The sequence below is a fragment of the Panthera leo genome, chromosome A2 (assembly GCF_018350215.1).
Source record: "Panthera leo isolate Ple1 chromosome A2, P.leo_Ple1_pat1.1, whole genome shotgun sequence".
NCBI lineage: Eukaryota > Metazoa > Chordata > Mammalia > Carnivora > Felidae > Panthera > Panthera leo.
The window spans coordinates 145,225,027-145,245,883 of record NC_056680.1 but is presented as its reverse complement, the minus strand read 5'-3'; the positions used below and the strand labels follow the sequence as shown (position 1 = coordinate 145,245,883).

At 40.0% G+C, this 20,857-nt stretch overlaps 1 protein-coding gene across 3 annotated transcripts in view; it reads left to right on the top strand.

Moving 5' to 3' along the window:
• Positions 1-20,857, top strand: part of COPG2 (COPI coat complex subunit gamma 2) — a 114,677-nt gene that overhangs the window by 46,678 nt on the left and 47,142 nt on the right. For all 3 annotated transcript variants that reach the window (XM_042924746.1, XM_042924756.1, XM_042924765.1), the window contains 10 exons: positions 6,356-6,489; positions 7,038-7,105; positions 9,631-9,819; positions 14,195-14,290; positions 14,608-14,851; positions 17,247-17,322; positions 18,152-18,255; positions 18,762-18,887; positions 20,129-20,191; positions 20,634-20,773. In XM_042924746.1, coding sequence (XP_042780680.1) covers positions 6,356-6,489; positions 7,038-7,105; positions 9,631-9,819; positions 14,195-14,290; positions 14,608-14,851; positions 17,247-17,322; positions 18,152-18,255; positions 18,762-18,887; positions 20,129-20,191; positions 20,634-20,773 — 1,240 coding nt within the window. The remainder of the gene's footprint in view (positions 1-6,355; positions 6,490-7,037; positions 7,106-9,630; positions 9,820-14,194; positions 14,291-14,607; positions 14,852-17,246; positions 17,323-18,151; positions 18,256-18,761; positions 18,888-20,128; positions 20,192-20,633; positions 20,774-20,857) is intronic.

Below are 20,857 nucleotides of genomic sequence, written 5' to 3'. Positions count from 1 at the left end.
ATAAGCATTATCTCTTAAGATAAAGATAAACTTAAGATAAACTTTTTTAAAGGTCTATTTATTTATTGGAGAGAGAGCGAGAGAGCAAGAGAGAGAGAGCGAGCCTGAGCTTAAGTATGAGCTCTCGAGGGAGGAGCAGAGGGAGAGGGAGAAAGAATCCCAAGCCAGCTCCGAATTGTCAGTGCAGATCTCAATGCGGGCTCAAACTCAGGAACCACGGGATCATGACCTGAGCCAAAACCAAGCTGGACGCTTAACCGACTGAGCCACCCAGGCACCCTGCATTATAGTTTTAGCTTTCATGTTTTAGGTCTATAAACTACTTGGAATTGTTTTTTCGATATGGTATGAGATAGCAATTTAACTGCCCAGCCATGGCTACTGAGTAGTCCTGGTACCATTTGTTGAAATACCTGTTCGTATCCACTACCCCTCACTTGTTAATTCGCAGAATTACCATGGCAGTTCTTTTTGATTTTGTATGTCTCCTGGCATAGATGCCATTTTAAAAACTTACAATTTTTCACTATAAACTTCCCACTCAGTTCTGCTTTCTTGCACGTATTTGTTGTCTCTTATTTTCTAGTTTTCATTTTGATTTTCTCTTTGAGCCATTGGTTGTTCAAGAGTGTGTGGTTTACTTTCTATGTATTTGTGAATGTGCCAGTTTTCCTTTTGTTACTGATTTCTAGTCTCTTTTTTTAAGTTTATTTAATTTATTTTGAGAGAGCGTGTGCATGTGCACCCTTGCACGAAGGGTGGGAAAGGGTGGGCAAAGAGGAGAGAGAGAGAGAGAGACAGAGACAGAGAGACAGAGAGAGAGAGAGAGAGAGAGAGAGAGAGAGAGAGAGAGAGAATGTATGGGAGATTATCCCAAGCAGGCTCCGTGCTGTCAGCGCAAAGGCCAGCTCAAGGCTCAATCTCATAAACAGTGAGATCCTGACCTGAGCTGAGATCAAGAGACGGGCGCTTAACCGACTGAGCCACCCAGGTGTCCCGATTTCTCGTTTTATTTCATTGTGATGAGAAAAGATACTTGGTATGATTTTAATCTTCTTAAACTTGTGAAGACTTGTTTTGTGACCTAACAGGTGATCAATCCCGGAGAATGTTCTTGGTGCTCTTGGGAAGAATGTGTATCCTGCTGCCATTGGGTAGAATGTTCTGTATATGTCAGGTCCATTTGGTCTGTAACGTTATTCCAGTCCACTTGATTTTCTCTCTGGATGTTGTATCCATTATTGAAAATAGAGTCTTGAAGTGTTTTACTATTATTGTATTGCTGTGTTTCCCATCAGATATGTCAATGTTTGCTTTATATATTTAGGTTTTTGAAAACTGTTTTGACTGTTTGGTCCTTGCGTTTCTGTATAAATTTTAGGAACAGCTTTGCATGCTTGCAACAAAAGACTGCCAGCATTTTGGTAGGGATTACATTGAATAGAACAATAGACCTACTTTGAATAAATCATTTTGGGAGAATTGCCATCTTGATATTGAGTCTTCCAGTCCATGATCAGAGATGCTTCTGAAATTACTTAGATTTCTCAGCAGGCTTTTGTAGTTTTCGGTGGGAAGGTCTTGCACTGTTTTATTAAATGCATTTCTAAGTATTTTATTCTTTTCAATGTTATTATGAATGGAATTACTAATTTCATTTTGGATTATTGTTGTCAATATATAGAAATACAGTTGATTTTTGCAGGTTCACCTTGTATCCTGTAGCCTTGCTATGGTCATTTATTAGTTGTATTTGTGTGTGTGTGTGTGTGTGTGTGTGTGTGTGTGTGTGTGTTATTCCTTGGGATTCTCTGTGTTCAGGATCATGTCATCTGTGAACAGATAGTTTTACTTCTTCCTTTCCAAACTGGATGTCTTTAATTTCTTTTTTTGCCTGATTTTACTGTCTTGAACTTTCACTAAAATGTTGAGTAGAAGTGGTGAAAGCAGGTGTCCTTGTCTTGTCCCTGAATATGAGGGGAAAGCTCTAGGCCTGATGTGCATTTTTTGAAGGTGCCCTTTATTAGATGGAAGACATTTCCTTTAGTCTCTAGGTTTTTGAGAATATTTATCATCGAATGGGTGTTAGATTTCGTCAGTTGCTTTTCTGCATTTATTAAGATATTGTGGTTTCTGTCCTTTATATTATTAATTTGGTATATAACATAAATCGGTGTTCGTTGTTAAACTGATCTTGCATTCATGGAATAAATGCTACTTGATTATTGTGCATTGTTGTGTGTATTGATTATTCTTTTATATATTGCTTGATTCAGTTTGGTCATTTTTGTTAAGGAGTTTTGTGTCTAGGACAGAAATGCTGGGCTGTAGTTTTCTTGTGAACATTTGTTAGGCTTGTTCATAGGTAATCCTGGCATCGCAGCATTAGCTGGGAAGTAGTGCACCCTCATTTATTTCCTGGGAGAGTTTCTGGAAGATTGGTATTATTTCTTGAAATATTTGATAGAAGTAACCAGTGACGTCACTGGGACCTCTGCTTTTCTTTGAGGGAAGGTTTTAAATAACTCCCAGACCTATTTAGATTGTGCATTTCTTCATGAGCCAATTTTAGTAGGTTGGCATTTTGGGGGACAAAGTCCTAGAAATGGCATATAGTTGTTCATAATATCCCCTTATCATCATTTAAGTTTCCTTAGGGTCAGTAGTGTTGTTCCTTTCTTCGTTCCTTATTTTGATAATTTGTGGGGTTTTTTTTTTTTCTTGATTAGTCTAGCTAAAGATTTGTCAATTTTGTTGATCTTTTCAAAGAACTAACTTTGGGTTTTATTGATTTTCTTTATTATTATTTTTTTCTGCGTTCTAGTCTATTGATCTCTGTTCTGATTTTATTTCCTTTCTTTTGCTTGCTGTCGGGTTGATTCACTCTTGTTTTTCTAATTTCTTAATTGTGGAAGTTTTGGTTATGGATTCGGGACTTTTCTTCTTTGGTATTGGTGTTTAAAACTCTACATTTCCCTCCCAGCATTGCTTTAGCTACATCTCATAAATTTTCATGTGTCTTTGTTTTCATTCAGTTTAAAATATTTTTCCATTTTCCATATGATTTATTGAATCTGAATGTGTGACTCTTGTGGACAGCATATAATTGGATCTTGCTTTTTTTATCCTGTCTGGCCATTTCTATTTTTTTGGTTGGGATAATTAGACTATTTACATTTAACATAATTATTAATAGAGTTGGACTTACTTTTGCCATTGTGCTGATTGTTCTATGTCTCCTGTCTTTTTCTGTATATCTCCTCTTTGATTACCTTATTTTGTGTTAAATAAATATTTTCAGTGTATCATTTTAATGTCTCTGTCAGTATTTTAACTTTTTTTCCAGTTTTTTCTTAGCTGTTACTCTAGGGATTAGAATATGCATTTTACTTTACCATAGACTGCTTCAGATTAATACTAATTTAATTTTAGTAAAATAAAGAATCTTTTCTCCAATATAGTTTCATTCTCTCTGGGCTCCTATTTGCTGTAATTGCCATATATATGGCATGTATGTGTTATAAATCCAGCAATATACAGTTGATCCTTGAACAATGTGGGGAGTAGGGGAGCCAGCCCTCCATCTAGTTAAAAATATGCATATAATTTTTGACTTCTCTAAAATTTAACTTCTAATAGTCTACTGTTGACCAGAAGCCTTACTGATACCATAAACCACGTATTTTGTGTTATATGTATTAAATGCTATATTCTTATGATAAAGTAGGCTAGAGAAAAGAAAATGTCATTAAGAAAATTATAAGGGAGAGAAAATATATTTGCAGTACTCTATAATAAAAAGTCTGCATATAAGTTGATCCATGTAGTTCAAACCTGTATTGTTCAAGGGTCAACTGTAGGGTTATAATTATTGCTTTATACCATTTCATGTCCTTTAAAGTAGTGAAGAAGAGAAATGAAAACAAAGTTGTCTATAGACTCTTTGATATCAACTCACATAATTATCATGTCTAGTGCTCTTTATTTCTCCTTGATTATTCACATCACTGTTCGGTGTAAATCTTTAAGCATAAAGGACTTCCTTTAGGATGTTTTTTTGTAAATCTGTCAGCAGTGCTTTCTTTCAGTCATTGCTTCTCTGGGAATATCCTTATTTAGCCTTTGTTTTTTGGAGGATAGTTTTGCTGGATATAGAATTCTTGTTTTTATATTTCAGCACTTTGAATATGGCATTCTATGCCCTATCTCTTCCCTTGTTTCAGGTGAAAAGTTAGCCATTGATTGTATTGATGATCCCTTTTGAAGCATGATGCAGTAGTTTTTACCTTGCTGCTGTCAAGATTTTCTCTTTGTCTTCTGCTTTCAGTGGATTGACTATGGTGTGTCACTGTGTGGATCTTTTTCTTTTTATTCTGCTTGGGATTTGTTGAGCTACTCAAGTGCATAGATTAATGCTTTTCATCAAATTTGGGCAGTTTTGTTAGTCATTTCTTCATATATTCCTTTTGTCTCTCTATTTTCCTTCTGGGCCTCCTATTATGCAAATGTTCGTTCATACATTGGGTCATATTCCATAGATTTCCAAAGCTCTGCTCTTTTTTTTTTTTTTTCATTCTTTTTTCTTTCTTAGCTGGATTATCTGATTTCTTTCTACTTCCTTCAGGTTTACTGATTTCTTTCTACTGCCAGTGCAAATCAGCCGTTGAATTGCAGATTTGAATTTTTCATTCATTATTGCACTTTCCAAATCCAGAATTTCTATTTGGCTTTTTAAAAGAAAGCAAAACAAATAAACTGAAACTCATTTCTCTTTATCGATATTCTCTCTTTGGTGAGGTATGATTGTCATGTCTTTAATTCTCTTTCATTCTTTAGACATGATTTCCTTTATTTCTTTGAACGTGTTTATATTTATTGACAAAATCTTTGCCCAATAATTCCAATACCTGGGCTTCCTCAAGAATAATCGGTACGGACTGGTTTTCTCCCCTACATATGGGGCATACTTTACTATTTCTTTAACATGTGTCATAACTTTTTATCAAAAATTAGATATTTTATGTATTGTGGTAACTCTGTAAATCACATTTCTCTCTTCTCCATCCTCAGAGGTTGTTATTATTGCTGTTTGTTGTTGTTTGTGCAGTGACTTTCCTGGACTAATTCTGCAGTCTTACTCTTTGTCATGTACAGGTACTGAAGTCTGCTTGATTAGCTAAGTCATCAGATAATGATTTAACAGATTTTCTTTTTTCTTTTTTTTTTTAATGTTTATTTTTGAGAGAGAGAGCATGTGTGTGTATGCACGAGCATGGGAGGGTCAGAGAGAGAGGGGGACAGAGGATACAAAGTGGGTTCTGTGCTGACAGCAGAGAGCCTGACGTGGGACTCGAACTCACGAACCATGAGATCATGTCCTGAGCTGAAATCAGATGCTTAATCGACTGAGCCACCCAGGAGCTCCTTGACAGATTTTCTTAAATGATTTAAGCCAATATATCTCCAGATCTTTTTCCAGTGGGCACTTTATGTGTTGGGGCATGCCTTCCATGCTCTGGCAGTTTACAACTCTGCCTTAGCCTTCAGTTCCTACTTGCGTAGAACCTCAAAGTCAAGGGATTAGGGCTTGTCTGGCCTTTCCTGGGCATTTGCACAGTCTTCTACATCTGCATGGCCTTCTGGATCCCCAGGAATATGTCAGATATTGCCAAGGCCTCTTGTGGAGATCCCATTTCTCAGATTTTCCTTTTAAGGTTTTCAGCCACCCTCTTGTTTGTCCCGAGTGGCATCATCGTCTCTGGCAACTGCAGTGATAAACAGCGGCCACTGATTTTTTGGGACAAACTTGTTGAGGATAGGGCTTTCCTCACTGAATGAACTCTGAGTCAGATGAAATGAAGATCAGCTCCATGAATGAAGCTTTTCTAGGGAGCACGAGTCAGGTCAAATAGTGAGATTTCCCTGGGGACTGGGCTTTTGATGGAGCTCCAAACCCATCTGTCTCCTCTGGTGGCTGCTAGGCTGCTGGCTTTCATAGCTACTACGGTTCTGAGGCTGCTGATTTCCAAGGCTTCCATGAAATTGGACAGAGGGAATAGAAATAGAGCAAAGGAGAACACCAGAAAGCTTGTTGTTCTTATGAAGATGTAACTTTTCTTGAGCAAATGTTGCTAGGATTGTTGCAAGCCTTTGGCTAATTTCTAGAGTGCTGAGCAAGTTAATTTTGGAACCTTATGCCAGTGTTCTCTTTGCTTTTATGGAGGAATGTGTTTTCAGGGGTCCTCCACCCATAATTGCAAAAGTGTTCCTCAATCTCCCTGTGTTTTTAACTTCTATGTTTATTGCACCTGTTCTTTTTGATATCTGATCATGCCTTGTGTGTATTTATTGTCAGCCATGAAAGCCCACTGTTCGATTTCATCGAGAGCTGCTTGCGAAATAAACATGAAATGGTTATTTATGAAGCTGCGTCAGCCATCATCCATCTTCCTAACTGTACTGCAAGGGAGTTGGCACCTGCTGTTTCAGGTCAGTTGTATGTTCCCTACCCGGCTGTTGTTTACATTAGTGTGTTTTTGTTTTAAGTCCCACGGGTCTGCAGGAGAGGTAGTAAGAATGATTTTTGAACCTTAGCGCTCTCTATATGCCTTTGCATTCGGCTAGGTGGGTCATTTATTTTTGTTGTTCTTTACTTAATTGGCGCTTTTTTTCTGAAGTTACTATTTCCCTGTGTGAAACATTAAAAATTTTTACTTAGAAGACAAGTAACACTCATGCCTTCAGTTCTTGCCTTGAGTTCTCCTTCATCGTTAAAAAAGTCCGTTTGCTCTTATAGCTATAAGTATTCCACAGATTCCAATATTCATGGATATATTAATCCTTACAGATAAATAAACTTTGTTTCCTATATTTAAACTTTTATAGCTCAAGAAGTGCTTTTTCTATTTTTGATGACATGTTTCTCATATGAGGTACTGATGCTGCGATCTAATCTCCTTATGCATATTTTGAATATGATTCTTCATGTACTATATGATGAAATGAGATATATTCATGGTGATCTGTATTTCCCCTAGTTCTTCAGCTTTTCTGTAGCTCTCCTAAGCCAGCGTTGAGATATGCAGCTGTGAGGACCTTGAACAAGGTAGGTCCTTTTGCCAACTATTGACTTGTATCCATGTTTGACTGAGAAACATTCATGTGAGGCATTTGGCTTTCTCTCAAGGTTAGTAGGCATGATTTATGGACTTCACTTCTAGAGCACCTTCCTTGTATTTGTGGCTTTAGGTATGGCCATTTTTGCTATTCAACTAAAGACTAATAATTCATTTCTGACTGCTGAGCACTCTGTAGCTGAAAACCACATTGTCCAATATGATGGCCATTGGCCACGAGTGGCCATTTCCATTTAAATTAATCAAAATGAAATAAAATTAAAAATTCAGCCCCTCAGTCACTCTAGTCACACTTCATGTGCTCAATAGTGACATGGTTAGTGACCCTCATATTGGACAGTGCAAAAATAAAGAACGTTTCTATTGCTGTAGAAATTTCTCTGGGACAGTGCTGGTGTAACACAATGTGAGTCACATATGTAATTTTAAATTTTATACTGACCACATTAAAACATTTTTCAAGATGAGATTAATTTTATTTTTTTATTTTTGAAATTTTTAATGTTTATTTTTGAGAGAGAGAGACAGAGCATGAGCGAGAAAGGGACAGAGAGAGAGAGACACACACACAGAATCCAAAGTAGGCTCCAGGCTCTGAGCTGTCAGCACAGCTGACACGTGGGGCTCGAACTCACAAACTGTGAGATCATGACCTGGGCTGAAGTCAGACGCTTAAGCTTAACCGATTGAGCCACCCAGGTGCCCTGTCAAGATGAAATTAATGGTAATAATACGTTTAATTTACCCTAATATATGTAAAATGTCATATCAACATGTAATCATTATAAAATTATTAAAGATCTATTTTGCCTTATATTTTTTTCATATTAAATGTTTAATATCCAGTGTATATTTTATATTTAGAGCATATCTTAATTTGGACTAGCCACATTTCAAATGCTTATTAGTCACATTTGGCTATTGGCTACCATATTGGACAGCATAGTTCCACAGGATATAACTTAGAAACACAGAATAAGTAACCATAAATGAAAGTTTAAGGTAGTAGAGGACTTGTCATCAGGTAGTGTGTGATCAGTTATGAATTAATTGTATGAACAACTGGAGGAGAGAGAAGCCGCAGAAGAAACTTGGTAGGATGGCCATGGAAGAACCCTGTAGAGAATAACAATTAAAGATTTTTTTTTTTAAGTTTTTATTTGAGAGAGAGCGAGAGAGCATAAGCAGAGGAGGGGCAGAGAGAGAGAGAGAGGGAGAGAGAGAATCCCAAGCAGGCTCCACACTGTCAGCGCAGAGCCTGACGCGGGGCTCGAACCCATGAAACCACGAGATCATGACCTGAACTGAAACTGAGAGGCGGACGCTTAACCGACAGAGACACCCAGGTGTCCCAATAGAGGATAACAATTAGAGTTATATTTTAAAGAGTTGACATAGGTCCCCATTCTTTCATCTGTAATATTAGGGCCAGATGTGTCTCAGAATTCAGTATTGTGTGAGTTTTAGGAAGGTGATATGGTTCTGTCTCTTACATACTCACCCCACTGAACCTCGAGCAGTACCCTGCCATTAGACACATAAATATTTCTGTGGTATATATATGACTGTCCTCTTAAATTATTATTTAACTAGTTTTACATTAGTTTGGGTCAGATTTTCCTGTTAAAATGAATTTCGATGCCAATGCTTTGCTGAGTTTTCAAATTTTTTAAATTGTGGGTAATGGATTCTATACCAGTATTGAGATAGTCGGAGGGGTGAACAATTTTGACAGAAGCAAAGAAGCCAGATGATAGACATGTTGTGATGAGCATGAACAAACCAGTTTGGCTGGAGTTTGCTTAAAGACAGAAATGTTTTCTAAGTGATAAGCCATTAACACTCTTTGAGCAGTGTTTACCACACTGGGTGCTATTCTCTAAGATCCTTACATCTAGTAGAATAGACATCCACGTACACATGTACTATAAAGAAAAACAGGCCAAGTGTAATAAAACACAGACTACGATATTGTTATAAAGGTTATAGAAACCTAGGAAGAGAAAATGCTGTTATACACTATGACTCTGGCATAGTTAATCATTTAAAAAATGCTATTTCATACCATATTAATTGGAAATGTTCTTCTTGAAACAATTACTTTGGACCTATATTGTCCCATTTAGATTAAAAAAAAAAATTTTTTTTTAATGTTTATTTATTTTTGAGAGAGACAGAGACAGAATGTGAGTGGGTTAGGGGCAGAGAGAGCGGGAGACACAGAATCCGAAGCAGGCTCCAGGCTCTGAGCTGTCAGCACAAGAGCCCGACACGGGGCTCGAACTCATGAGCTGTGAGATCATGACCTGAGCCGAAGTCGGACGCTCAACCAACTGAGCCACCCAGGCGCCGCCCCCCTCCCCGACCCGCATTTAGATTTTTAAAAGTCACTTACCTTAATTAAAATTTCTATTTTTTTCTTTCATTGTTTTTTAAAGTTCCGGTCTTCAGCAATAGCAGTTTGCTTAATTTATTTTTCTTGCCCTTCCACAAGGTGGCAATGAAGCACCCCTCTGCTGTTACTGCCTGCAATCTGGACTTAGAAAACTTGATCACAGACTCAAACAGAAGCATTGCTACCCTGGCCATTACTACACTCCTCAAAACAGGGAGTGAGAGCAGTGTGGACAGGCTCATGAAACAGATATCTTCTTTTGTGTCTGAAATCTCAGATGAGTTCAAGGTAAAAGTTTAAATATGATTGTTTTCTCCCAGTCTCTGGCTTGCCTATTTCTTTTCTTAACAGTGTCTTATTATTATTATTTTTTTAATGCTTATTTATTTTGGAGACAGAGAGAGACAGCGCATGAGCGGGGGAGGGGCAGAGAGAGAGACACACACAGAATCCGAAGCAGGCTCCAGGCTCTGAGCTGTCAGCACAGAGCCCGATGCGAGGCTCGAACTCACAAACCGTGAGATCATGACCTGAGCCGAAGTTGGACGCTTAACCGACTCATCCATCCAGGCGCCCCTTCACAGTGTCTCTGGATGAGCAAAAGTGTTAAATTTTTCTGAAGTCTAATTTATTCATCTTTTTCTTTTACTGTTATTGTTTTGTCTACTTCCAAGCCTTAAAGATACTTTCTTGTGTTTTAAATGTTTTATGGTTTCAGCTTTTACATTTTGGCCTCTGATCCGATTTGAATTAATATTTATGTATTGCATGTGATAAGTTCAGGTTTTTTCCATACTAATATCTAGTCATTCCAACATAATTTGTTGAAAAGAATTCTCTTTCCCCATTGGAATGCTTTGACATCTTTGTCTGAAAAGCAGATAGTCATATAATTGTAGGTATATATCTGGGCTCCTTAGAATATTCTGTTGATCTCTTTGTCAATCCTGTGTCATTACCAAACTGTATTGATTAATGTAGCTTTATGGTACCTCTTTAAGTGTCAAGTAGTATGTTCTTTCAATTTGCCCTTTTTTAATATTATAGGTCCTTGACATTTCCATATAAAATTTAGAGCTGGCTTATAATTTGTATAAAACAAAGTCAGTTAGGATTATGATTGGGGTGATGTTGAATCTATAAATAAATATGGAGAGAACTGACATCATAACCCTATTCTTCCAGTTCATGAATATGGTATACTTCTGCCTTTATATAGGTCTTCTTTAATGTCTCTGAGTAATGTTTATTACCAATTACTCTATCGGTCTTGCTCATCTTTTGCTAAATTATAAATATTTTATGCTTTTTTTTCTATTAAAATTTCTGTTTTATTGTTTGCTAGTAGTATATAAAAATACTTCTTTTTCTCATAACTTGGTATCCTTTCTGATACTGAAACCTTATTGGTTCCAGTAGTTGTTATGCATTCCTTAGGGTTGTCTATATAAATAATCATGTTATCTGTGAATAGAGACCGTTTTACTTCTTCATTTCCAATCTAAAAGCCTTCCCTTTCTTTTTCTTCTTGCCTAATTAAAATGACTAGGACTGCCACTACAGTGTTGAATAGAACTGGTGAGAATGTGTCAGAGATGATCAAAAGAACAATAAAATAAATTTCAGTTAAAAGAATTAAAGTAGAAAGATGTTATTATTTCTTTCTTATTTAATTCTCAGCCAAGAAGTATAACTGGCTCTATTTACTCCCTTCTAGTATATATCTAGACTTTTAAAAAAACAAACGTAGCCTGTATATTCAGGTGGACATTTTGAATCCTGGGGAACCTTGGGAGATTATGAAGGTCATTTTGTAGTATAGCTTACTGAATGAGCCTCCTGTGCTTAGACATTTAGGTTTCAGTCTTTTGCAATTACAAGTAACTGCAGCGGATAACCTTGTGCATATGTTTTCTCAAAATGTTGGAGGTGCATCTCAGGGTCAGTTCCTAGAAGGTCACATGCTAGGTTGAAGGGTAAATCGACATGCAGTTTTGTACAGAATGCTAAATGGCACCAGCAATGTAATAGAGTGCCAGTTTCCCCATAGTCTCACCGTAGAGTGGCTTGTATTTTGAAGTTTTGCCAACCTGATGGGTGAGAGAATGTATCTCAATGTAGTTTTAATGAGTTTCTCTTCTTATGAAGGAAGGTAAACATCTTTTTACATTTTTGAAGATCATTTAATAATTCTTTTTGAATATTGTTTGCTCATCTCTTTTCTCCATCTTCTTCTATAGGAAGTTTGGTCTTTTATTTCCTCAGTTATTTCAGGTTTTTTATATAGTGGGGATATTAGCTCTTTATTTGTGAAATGTGATATTTTCTCCCCGTTTGTCATTTGTCTTTTGACTTTTCTTCTGATGTCTTTCATATTTTATTTATGCGAAAGTTCGTTCTCTTTATGTGGTCAGATTTGTCCATCTTGTTGCATTTGACTTTTGGGGAATAGTTAGAAAGCCTTCCCCTTCAGATTATAGACTCTGATTGGGTGAATAAGGATTCACCTATGATTTCTTCTAGTGTATATATAGTTTCATGTTTTACATTTAAATCTCTGATCCACTGGATTTTATTATTACATACGGTATGAGAAATGGATCTAATCTTACCCTTTTTCAATGATTATCTCATTGCTCTCCCTGCCTCCAAATTTTATTTATTTATTTATTTTTTTAAATTTTTTTTTTTAACGTTTATTTATTTTTGAGACAGAGAGAGACAGAGCATGAACGGCGGAGGGTCACAGAGAGAGGGAGACACAGAATCTGAAACAGGCTCCAGGCTCTGAGCTGTCGGCACAGAGCCCGATGCGGGGCTCGAACTCACGGACCGCGAGATCGTGACCTGAGCCGAAGTCGGACGCTTAACCGACCAAGCCACCCAGACGCCCCCCTCCAAATTTTATTTAAAAGACGGGTCTTTGCCCCAGTGGTTTGAGACACCACGTTTATCATATACGAAGTTTCCATATGTACGTGGGTCTATTTTTGGGCTTTCTGTTCTGTTTTGTTGTTCATTTAGTCATACATCAGTACCACACACTATTTTAAATATACGAGCTTTATAGGAAGTATTAATACCCCCTCTTTGGTTTTTTTTCTCTAGCTATTCTTACGTGTTTATTTTTCCTTGTGAATTTTAGTACTAACTTGTCTAGCGTCATGAAAAATCTCATTGACATTTTTATTGGGATCACATTGACTTTGTATGTTAACGCAGGGGAAAACAGATGTCATCTTGATGTTGTTGAGACATCCTATCCGAGAACAAGGGATATCTTTTAATTTGTTCAAGCGTACTGTTGTGCCTTAATATTTTATAGTATGTTTATGTTAGTTTTGAATGTTCTTAAAATGCTTTTCTGATATTGTCTGTTGTTGCTATTATACATGTTTGTATCCATTAGATCTCATTAGTTATGCATGTACATGTTCCCTTTGTATAGTTCAAGATCTCTTCCAGCCTTAGAGATAATAGCTTCTCCCTCTAAAAGTAAAGGACAGGGGAGCCTAGTTGGCTCAGTTGGTTAAGGGTCCAACTTCAGCTTAGGTCATGATCTCATGGTTCACGGGTTCAAGCCCTACGTCAGGCTCTGTGCTGACAGCTCAGAGCCTGTACCCTGCATCAGATTCTGTGTCTCCCTCTCTCTCTGCCCCTCTCCCACTCATGCTCTCTCTCGCTCACTCTCTCTGTCTCAAAAATAAATAAACAGTAAAAAAATAATAAAACTGGGTTGCCTGGGTGGCTCATTCGGTTAAGCGTCTGACTTCGGCTCAGGTCATGATCTCACGGTTCGTGGGTTTGAGCCCCCCGCCCCCCATCGGGCTCTGTGCTAACAGCTCAGAGCCTGGAGTCTGCTTCAGATTCTGTGTCTCCCTCTCTGTCTGTTCCTCCCTGGCTCGCACTGTGTGTGTGTGTGTGTCTCTCTCTCAAAAATAAGTAAACATTTAAAAATGAAAAGTAGAAGGTAGGTTTCCACCTTTCCCTAGAAGATACACCTAGTGCTTTCTCTAGAGCAAAAAGCAGGCATGCTCACTGTCCAGTATAATAAAGATGTAAAATATTTGAGTTCCACACCTCAGGGTTCTTCCGTAATGGGAGCTACCGTAGCCCTTTTCGCATTGCCCTCTGGGAATTGGGGCCGAGGCTACTGCCCCAGATGCTGATGCTCTAACTACTGCCATTGCTGTGAGTATTTAGCCGCCCATCTCTGATCCAGGAGTCTCGTGTTTTCTCTCCCAGCAATCCGTGAAATCGCAGACTAACGTGTTAGCTTGCAAGTAGGGTAAAATTTCACACCCTACTTATTTCTTGACACTGGTCTTTAAAGTTAAGTTGTGGTAACATTTTCCTAGAAACCATTTTGTGAACTAGTTCCTTAGTAACTCTTTCTTCTACGGAAATCGGTCTGTTTACGCTTTTTCTCTTCACTGTTGACTTTAAAATTTTTCTGGGCTTATGTGCTTGGAGCAGGGGGATGGGGTCTCTTGAAAATTGTTGTTTATTTTCCTTTGAGCCCTCCTACCCGATCCTTCACGGAGAAGCCTTATTGCCATTTGAGGTAACTACAGCCCCTTCTTAGCTTGCAGCGAGTAAGAGGCAAAGTATGCCTCGTAGCTAAAGCTGTAAAGACGAACATCCTTTCTGTGTTTTTCTACAGGTGGTGGTTGTACAGGCCATCAGTGCTCTCTGCCAGAAATACCCTCGAAAGCACAGCGTCATGATGACTTTCCTCTCCAACATGCTCCGAGATGATGTAGGTAGACAAGACATATTCTCATCATAGAAAGTTGCTCTCTCAAATTCTTAACGATTCCCATGAGATCCCATCCGTCGTATTTAAAACAGCTTTATCCTCTCAGCATGCCTCCGAAATAGTGTGCTTAATTCTGGTTGCCGTCTTCTCATCACTAAACATGCTGTTGTTTTAGCACTGGGAGCACAGACACTTTTGTTTCTTTCAGAAGGGAAAGGAAATGAAATTTGAATATTATAAGCTTGAGCCTCAGAGTTAGAAGCATTTCGTCAAAAAGCGTCCTCCTCCGAATGAATGGCAGTTTTCTCTTTTGCCAGGGAGGCTTTGAATATAAGCGAGCCATTGTGGACTGCATAATCAGCATTGTGGAAGAGAACCCCGAGGGTAAAGAAGCCGGTCTAGCCCACCTTTGTGAATTCATTGAGGACTGTGAACACACTGTTCTGGCCACTAAGATTCTACACTTGTTGGGCAAAGAGGGCCCCAGAACGCCCGTCCCCTCCAAGTATATCCGCTTTATCTTTAATAGGGTCGTACTGGAGAACGAGGCTGTCAGAGCTGGTGAGTCATTGGAACGCTGATACCGACGGGACTCCTAATCCTCTGAAATGCTTATTAACTCAGGGGGGTGGTGATGAAATTGGAAAATGAAGTTGCAAGGTCTGAGTGAGGGTGGGGGCTTGGGACCTACTTGGGCCAGATAACGCAGCTCTTTGTTGGCGCTCGGTTTCCATCCGGATTTCTGCTGCTGGTTAGAGACAGATAACTCTTGACTTTCAGTATGATAGGAATGCTGTGATGGCATCAGGTGGTTTTTCTCAGACTTAGAGCCATTAGTATGAAGTGTGTGTGTGTGTGTGTGTGTGTGTATTTTTAAGTGACTTTTTCAAGAGATCTTAGGACATTTTTTTTTGACTTCCTCCTCTCTAATCATTCCTTCCCCTGAGCATATGAACAGGTGAAAAGCTCTCCTATTAAAAATATAAACTGGGGCACCTGGGTGGCTCAGTCGGTTAAGCGTCCGACTTCAGCTCAGGTCATGATCTCGCGAGTTCGTGAGTTTGAGCCCCTCGTCGGGCTCTGCGCTGACGGCTCAGAGCCTGGAGTCTGCTTCGGATTGTGTGTCTCCTTCTCTCTCTCTGTCCCTCTCCCGCTTGTTCTTGTTCTCGCTCCCTCAAAAACTGAATATTCAAGAAGATTTATTAAAAAATATATATATAAACCTTCCTCTGATGCACTGTTTCTTACTAGGTATTGACTATACCTCCCCTGTCAGATAAACTTGAAGTAGCCGTTACTAACTGCCTCCGTGAATTTATTCCCCATTTTTTTCTTCAGCTCACGATAAACTGGCTCTCTCCCTTAAAAGCCCTCCGAAGCTAATTTTTAAAGTTACCGATAAGCTAGTTGGAAAATCAAGTTCTTACCTTTGTTCACCTCCTTCGGCCTGAATGAGTGGCTGAACGCATCTCGAAACTCTCCGCTTGGTGTCCACGAGAGCCCGTGACTTCCGTCCCTCCCCAGCCTGATTTGTAAGGCTCCTCTTTCGTTCCTTAAAATGCTCATTTCCCTTGGGGGTCTGTCTTACCAACTTAAAAATACACCCTCAAAAAATACACACTTGAGAATACACACACTTCGTACTAATGGCTGTAACGCTGTCTTTTGTGGGGGTCGTTTTCCGAGCTCCACCGCTATGCCGCGGCATTGCGGCCCCGGTTCTCTTTCCTGAACTTGTATGCCCCTGTCTGAGGCACTTCAGATGCAACCCAAATGGAAGTCCTCACCTTTACCATCCACTCAGCCGTCAAGACGGAAGCGGATTCTGCCGTTCTAGAAGCCCCATCGGCTCCCTGACAAAGTTCCGTCAACTCCGCCGCCTTAGCGTTTCTGCATTCTCTCTTTTCTGTTTCCCCAAGTGCTGGTGCAGGCCCTCCTCCATTTCAGATGCCCGCCTAGTCCGACTGCCTGGTAGTCTCACGGGCGTCCAGTCTGTTCTCCACACTCGGCTTCCAAAATGGCCTTGGCGCACAGAGTCTGCTTACGAACAGCCAGTTCGTAATGCGCCCTGTTACAAATACGCAGGTGTGCCCTGTATTCGATGTCCGGTCATAAGAAGCGTGAGGCTCAAGCGTACCTGTTCCGTCGTGTCACTGCCTCGCCCCGCCTTGGATTTGTTCTCTCTGCCTGTGGCGCTCCTTCCCCGCCCTTTCCCTCTGGCTAACTTGACTTGTCCCCTCAAGTTTTAGCGCAGGTGGCAAGCGTCCGTCCATCCTTGGGTCACTTCTCCAGCAGTTCTGATTTAGGCTCCTCTCTCTCTCTTCTCACGTAGCATCCTGGATGTAGTTCTGCCGTGGACTTTACCACGCTGTCATTGTCTCTTTACTTACCTGTCTTCTCCACTAGAGTCCAACTCCCTGAGATCAGGGACTGTGTCTTTTCTCTTTCTACCCCCGGCACCACTCCCGACAAAAGTTAGGTAAGCAATAAATCTTTTCCTGAATGGAGTGAATTTAATAGTAGAGTTGCTTTTTATGCTTGGGGTTGGTTGTTTGTGTTAGAGCTTAATTACGTCACTGTGGTATACAGGGGGCTGTGGTCAGAGTGGAGGAAGGCCTATATATATATATACATACATATATATATATACACATATGTATATATATATATGTATATATATATATATATACACACACACACACACACACGATTCTTTTTTCTCAGTGCATAGAGAATTTTCCTATCCATAGCTGTCTTGGGCCTGCAGATTTCTAGTTAGGCTTAAACGGGGCAAAGAGATAAAATCAAGAAGTACACAAATTAAGAGAGTTTATTCCCACTGAACACGGGGAAGCTTCTTTTTTTGGTTTTTGGTTTTTGTTTTTTGAATAATTACTGCGTACCCCTGAGACACCAATACAGTATTTATGTTGTTCTGTTTTATGCTTCATTGTAGCTGCTGTGAGTGCTTTGGCTAAATTTGGGGCTCAGAATGAGAATCTTCTCCCAAGCATCCTTGTCCTCTTACAAAGGTAAGTATGTCTTTTTTTTTTTTTTTTTTTTTTAAGGACGCCATATGACTGAACAGACAATGCTTCCTTGTACCATATCAAATGTTCCGTGGAGCCTAAGAGTAGAACTGATGGAGTAAGTCAGGGGCGAATGGCATTTTTGTTATCTTTCTAGTAATTGTGTGTGCACACGTAGATTTGATTTTGACTTTCTCCCATGGAGTTTGAGGAAGTGACTTAAATATATGTGCCTCAATTTGCAGAGTAGGGGCCAACTTCAAAGTGATTCGCTATGGAGAGTTGAAAAATCAGCTTTTCGTGGTTTCCACGGTTCCCTATTTGATGAGGAAAAGATCTGCTTTAGCAAATACTCGGTGATTACATCTTATAATTGAAGCAGAAAAATTATAAGCTAAAGGCTGGCTGGCTGAAATAAAACAAATTGCCATTTGAGTAGTAACAGTGGCTGGATTCTGAATCCTTTTTAGTATCCTTAGAACGCGTAATAGTCCCATCTCTTAATGATGAGGAAGTCTAAGTCTTTACCAGGGTCATGTGGCTGCATATTCAAGACTAGACTCCAACCTGCTAGCTCATGTTTTTGTATTCTTCCTAATCATTTTAATGCCTGCTTACGTAGTGCTTCTGGTTCATAAAGACCCTATTTCTTTACCAGTTCAGGACAGTCTCCCAAATTTATGGAGATTGTAGGATCCACTGTTGGCTGTTGAGCTCTTTTCCAAAGGTAGTGTCGGACAGCCTGCTCTGTGTCGTTTGGGTATGGTGGGAAGTAAAGCTCTCGGAAAATCCGAGGGTGCTGTGACGTGCCTCTTCTGTGTCCCCTGGACAGGTGCATGATGGATACTGATGATGAGGTTCGGGACAGAGCTACTTTCTACCTGAATGTGCTGCAGCAGAGGCAGATGTCACTGAATGCTACCTACATCTTCAACGGTCAGTGAGAGCCAGGAATGGAGACAAATACGTTTTTGGTCCCCAGATGGCATCTTGGAAGCATTATCTTGTGATTTGCATTAAGAGCCGACTTCACTAGGCACATGCTTGTCGTTTGTCTTTGCATGCGCTTCCGTTTCTAGGGGCACCGAAAGTATGTAAGGGCCCGGAGAGCACTGCTTGTTGCTGGTTCTCCTTGAACTTCCCCTGGATTGGCTCTACCTTTTCCCTCTATGTTAACGGTTGTTCCCACGTGGCTAAGTTGCTTTCTTTCCTGGAAGGGACTTCTGATTTGTTGGATATCTTGATGCTCTGCTCCCATGCTTCCTTGGGCAAAATTAGAAGGCAGTCTTATAAGACAGCTTCATTTTGAACCATTTAAGTTATGAAGTCTGTGGCTTCATCCTTCTCTTTCTTCAGAAAGCTTAGATAAATACTACACATCTGGGCCTGTCTGGATCCTAGGATGGGCAAGGAGTTAGAATGCTGAGATTTCTGTTTTGTAGGCCTCACTGTCTCTGTGCCGGGGATGGAGAAAGCCTTACACCAGTACACATTGGAGCCTTCAGAAAAGCCCTTTGACATGAAATCCATTCCTCTTGCTATGGCTCCTGTCTTTGAACAGAAAGCAGGTAACGGGAACACTTTGCTGTTCGTTTTCCTATGTGTGAGTGATTTTGCACCAGTGAAATACGCCGTTAGTATATTTTCACAAAGACTTCTTTGATTTGTTTAATTGTCGCTCCTGAATCTTATGGAACTTAACATGGATTTTTTTTTTTTTAATGTTTATTTATTTAGAGAGCAGGGAGGGGCAGAGAGAGAGGGAAACAGAGAATCCCAAGGAGGCTCTGCACTGTCAGCACAGAGTCCCGACGTGGGGTTTGAACCCACGAACTAACTGTGAGATCATGACCTGAGCCAAAATCAAGAATTGGAGGCCTAACCGACTGAGCCACCCAGGCGCCCCTGGGTGTGTTATTTATTTATTATTATTATTTTTTTAATCTTTATTTTTGAGAGAGAGACAGAGGCGTGAGTGGGGGAGGGGCAGAGAGGGAGGAAGACAGAATCGGAAGCAGGCTCCAGGCTCTGAGCTGTCGGCACAGAGCCCGACACTGGGCCCGAACCCACGAACTGCGAGATCATGACCTGAGCCGAAGTCGGACGCCCAACCGACTGAGCCACCCAGGCGCCCCGGATGTATTTTTTTAATTAGGGTTTTTAAAAGTTTTTTCCTGGTTTTCTCCTAGAGTATGAAACATGACCCAGATTGAGTTTTTTCTTCTTTCGCTGCTAAGTGTTCCCGCGTGTGAAGTTCGTGGTCACTGCGTGTCTCAGGGCAGTGACTATGCTGCCAGCTGCCGTTTTTTATTTTCTGAGATTGGGAAATTCTTAATTTTGCTACTGGAGGCTTGTTGTGAAAGAATGTATGGCACAAGCTCATAAAAAATATTCCCAAAGAATATCTCACTTTAAAACTCAAAAAAGAAAAGAGTTTAGTGGCTCGAGGTGAGGAGGAGAGAGATCTTCTAACCTTCCACATTCTCAGTTTTTCTATTATGACACAACTCATCTTTCTGTCTCGGTCATGAGGTCTGTTGTGTAAATTGCGCCTTTTAGTAGTTTGGTTTTTTTGGGACATCCTGGTCCCTTTAAAGAAAATTCTGGAGTTTTAGGGCCACTGATTATTTCACAAACTACATTCACTAAATACATTTCAATATGAGCATCTCTCTGAAAAGGGGGACAGAGAACCGACTGGTATAATTTAGGGAATAGCTCCTTGTACATCCGCTAGAAGTTTCTGTCTGCGTTTTTAGCTTGACAGTGGGCGGGAGGCTCATTTGACTGTTCACATCCGTCTTTGCAGAAATCACACTCGTGGCTACCAAGCCAGAGAAGCTGGCTCCTTCCAGGCAAGACATTTTCCAAGGTAGGATGATTTAATGGGTAGAAGTAATAGTCTCGCACCCCAGGCACAGTAAATATAATGAAGTCCGCTACTTTTATTCAAGTTGATTAATTCTCAGCCCTGGAAACCTTTGTGCGAATCATTTATCGTCATAAGTGGCGGCTACCGGGAATCCCTGGGACTTTTCAATTTCCAACTGCTAAGTCACTAACTGGGAGAGTTGTTCTTACTAGGTGTCTCGGTTAATGGGGAACTCAAATTTTACAATACTAGGAATTTATTTTTCTTTGTAGTAATTCAATAGATAAACTCTCATAAAAGATTACTTCACTAACGCTCGGGGACATTCTAGTAGAGCCTTCCAACTGTTAGTGAAGCAGTGGAAACGTAAAACATTTGAGGCACCCAGAGGCATGTCTTTTCCTCTGTGACTTTCTTCTCTTTTTTTTTTTTTCCTTGAAAGAACAATTGGCCGCCGTTCCCGAGTTTATGAACCTAGGACCCTTGTTCAAGTCTTCTGAGCCTGTTCAACTTACAGAAGCAGAGACAGAATATTTTGTTCGTTGTATCAAGCACATGTTTACCGATCACATCGTGTTCCAGGTGAGAGAAGGGCTATCCGTGGCTCCCGCCCTGGCTCCGTGTGCTTTAGAGATGAGTATCGACTCCCCTTTGGTGTATGATTCT